The 1,846-nt window shown below is 44.7% G+C and overlaps 1 protein-coding gene across 4 annotated transcripts in view; it reads left to right on the top strand.

The window, feature by feature from the left end:
- LOC102015588 (phosphatidylcholine transfer protein-like) overlaps positions 1-1,420 on the top strand; it is a 30,283-nt gene extending 28,863 nt beyond the window's left edge. For 3 of the 4 annotated variants that reach the window (XM_005394078.2, XM_005394076.2, XM_005394077.2), the window contains 2 exons: positions 14-81; positions 1,254-1,420. In XM_005394078.2, coding sequence (XP_005394135.1) covers positions 14-81; positions 1,254-1,319 — 134 coding nt within the window. In that variant the 3' untranslated portion in view covers positions 1,320-1,420. The remainder of the gene's footprint in view (positions 1-13; positions 82-1,253) is intronic. The other variant, XM_005394079.2, reaches the window with a different exon arrangement.
- The last annotated feature ends 426 nt before the right edge of the window (positions 1,421-1,846 follow it).

The raw sequence follows: 1,846 nt of genomic DNA, 5'->3' as shown, positions 1-1,846 counted from the left end.
TTTCCTCCTCTAGTTTTCATGTATCACTTCGATAACCCGGGTGGCCAAATTCCGTCCTGGCTCATTAACTGGGTGGCCAAGGTGAGATCCCAGGGGCTGGCGGGGGTGCAGGGGGAGGATTGGTGTTTGAAAAATGTTGAGGTAGCCTGGAGGCTGTCAGGCTGAAGAGATACATTGTCCCAGGCAGAGTGAGGTTCCTTTATGAAGAGCTTGGTTGAGTGACTCTGGTTAGGGTTGGAGTTGCCAACACCCGGGATAGAGACGGGACAAAAGACAGAGAATTAATAAGTTGAAATAGCAGCCCTTTCGTGCTGCTGGCCCCAGACCTGGCCAGGGTCACGCTGTGGCACATTTGGATAATATACTGCTCTCTGCAGGAGTAATCGTGCTTTTGGACCCAGTGTGTGCTTTAAAAAGGGGAAGACAGACCTGGCTAAGGGGGACAGCCAGACTTTGAGACAACCAGATGTGCTCAAGCCCGATGGAAGCCTCTAGTTTTGTTGTTGTCCCCACCTTTACTTTTCTCTGTAAGGGAAAGAAACTGCAAGGGTGGCCTGGGTTACTGGAGACCATCTAGGACCCTGACATTGTGGGGACCATTCACCCTATTTAGTACATGTTCATGGGAGAGTAAAAATGCTCACCAATTTTAAGGTTGTAGAGATGTGATTTTGAATCCTAGCTCTGCTACTGATTGCTATTTTATTTATGGAAGCCGTGAATCACTCCCTTTTTAAGAAAAGCAGACATGCAAGTTTTCTACTCCATAGAGAAGTATTTTATGAAAAGTCTTGCGGTTGGATCAACACTATTAAATAGTAATGCATCCTTCACTCTGACCACAAATCCTTACTTTTTCTAATCCTGAAGAGCAAGTCCTTTCTATTGCTCCTTTGGAAGTTCCATCAACTTATCCTGATCACATTTCCTGTGTTTCCTTTCACTTGAAGAAATAAAATCTCAGAAAGTTCTCTGTGTTTTATTAGTGGAAGCCGACATGGAAGGCAGCTCGTTGCAGCAGCATCTTCTGACGTCATGACTTACCTGTGCCTTGAATGTTGTCTTTCATTATTATTTGTGACAGCATCCTGTTGAAATCTGTGCAAGGTCCCTACTGTGTTTTATTGTGCTGAAAGCCATCTTTCCGTCCCTGTTGCTCACCCCAAAGAATCAGTGATCACTAGGAGGATATAAAAATGACAGGAGTGATCACTAGGAGGATATAAAAATGACAGTTTCTTTTTGTTTTCCAGAGTGGGATTCCGAACTTCCTGAATGAGTTGGTGAAAGCCTGTCAGAACTATGTCAAGAAAAGCTGAGACAGATAGATGGGTGTAGTGCTTCATGCCTGTAATTCCAGGATTCTGGAAGGCTGAAGGAAGAGAGTTATAAGTTTGAGACCAACATAGGAAACTTAGCAACTTAGTGAGACCCTATCTGAAAATGAAATACAAAAAGAGTGCTGGGAATATAGCTCAGTGCAAAAGCCATGGGCTCAATTCCCAGTCCACACACACACAGATACAAAAACAAAAAACCTAAGAAAGAAAATTAGGACCCGTGCATCCATGGAATGACAGTTCTGTAAGTGCCACAGTCCACTGAAGCTCAGCCCTCCTTTCACACTTATATCTCCAGAGGCCTGCACACACTGCAGAATGTATCCAAAGCCTGGCTGCCTGGTGCCTGATGCCTGGTTCAGTTGCCTCCTTCTTTTCCCAGTCACCGTGTGCAGCATCAGCTGTCTCCTTCCACTATTGAAGAAGAAGCAAATTAAGGCAACCTTTGCTTCTTTTTCAAAGGGAAGCCCTCAGTAGAAAACACAAGCATTCCATTGTGCCATTTC

Source organism: Chinchilla lanigera, unplaced genomic scaffold (genome assembly GCF_000276665.1).
Source record: "Chinchilla lanigera isolate Chin_1 unplaced genomic scaffold, ChiLan1.0 scaffold00050, whole genome shotgun sequence".
Lineage (NCBI taxonomy): Eukaryota > Metazoa > Chordata > Mammalia > Rodentia > Chinchillidae > Chinchilla > Chinchilla lanigera.
The sequence above is the reverse complement of the archived record's forward strand: the minus strand, read 5'-3'. Positions and strand labels throughout refer to the sequence as shown.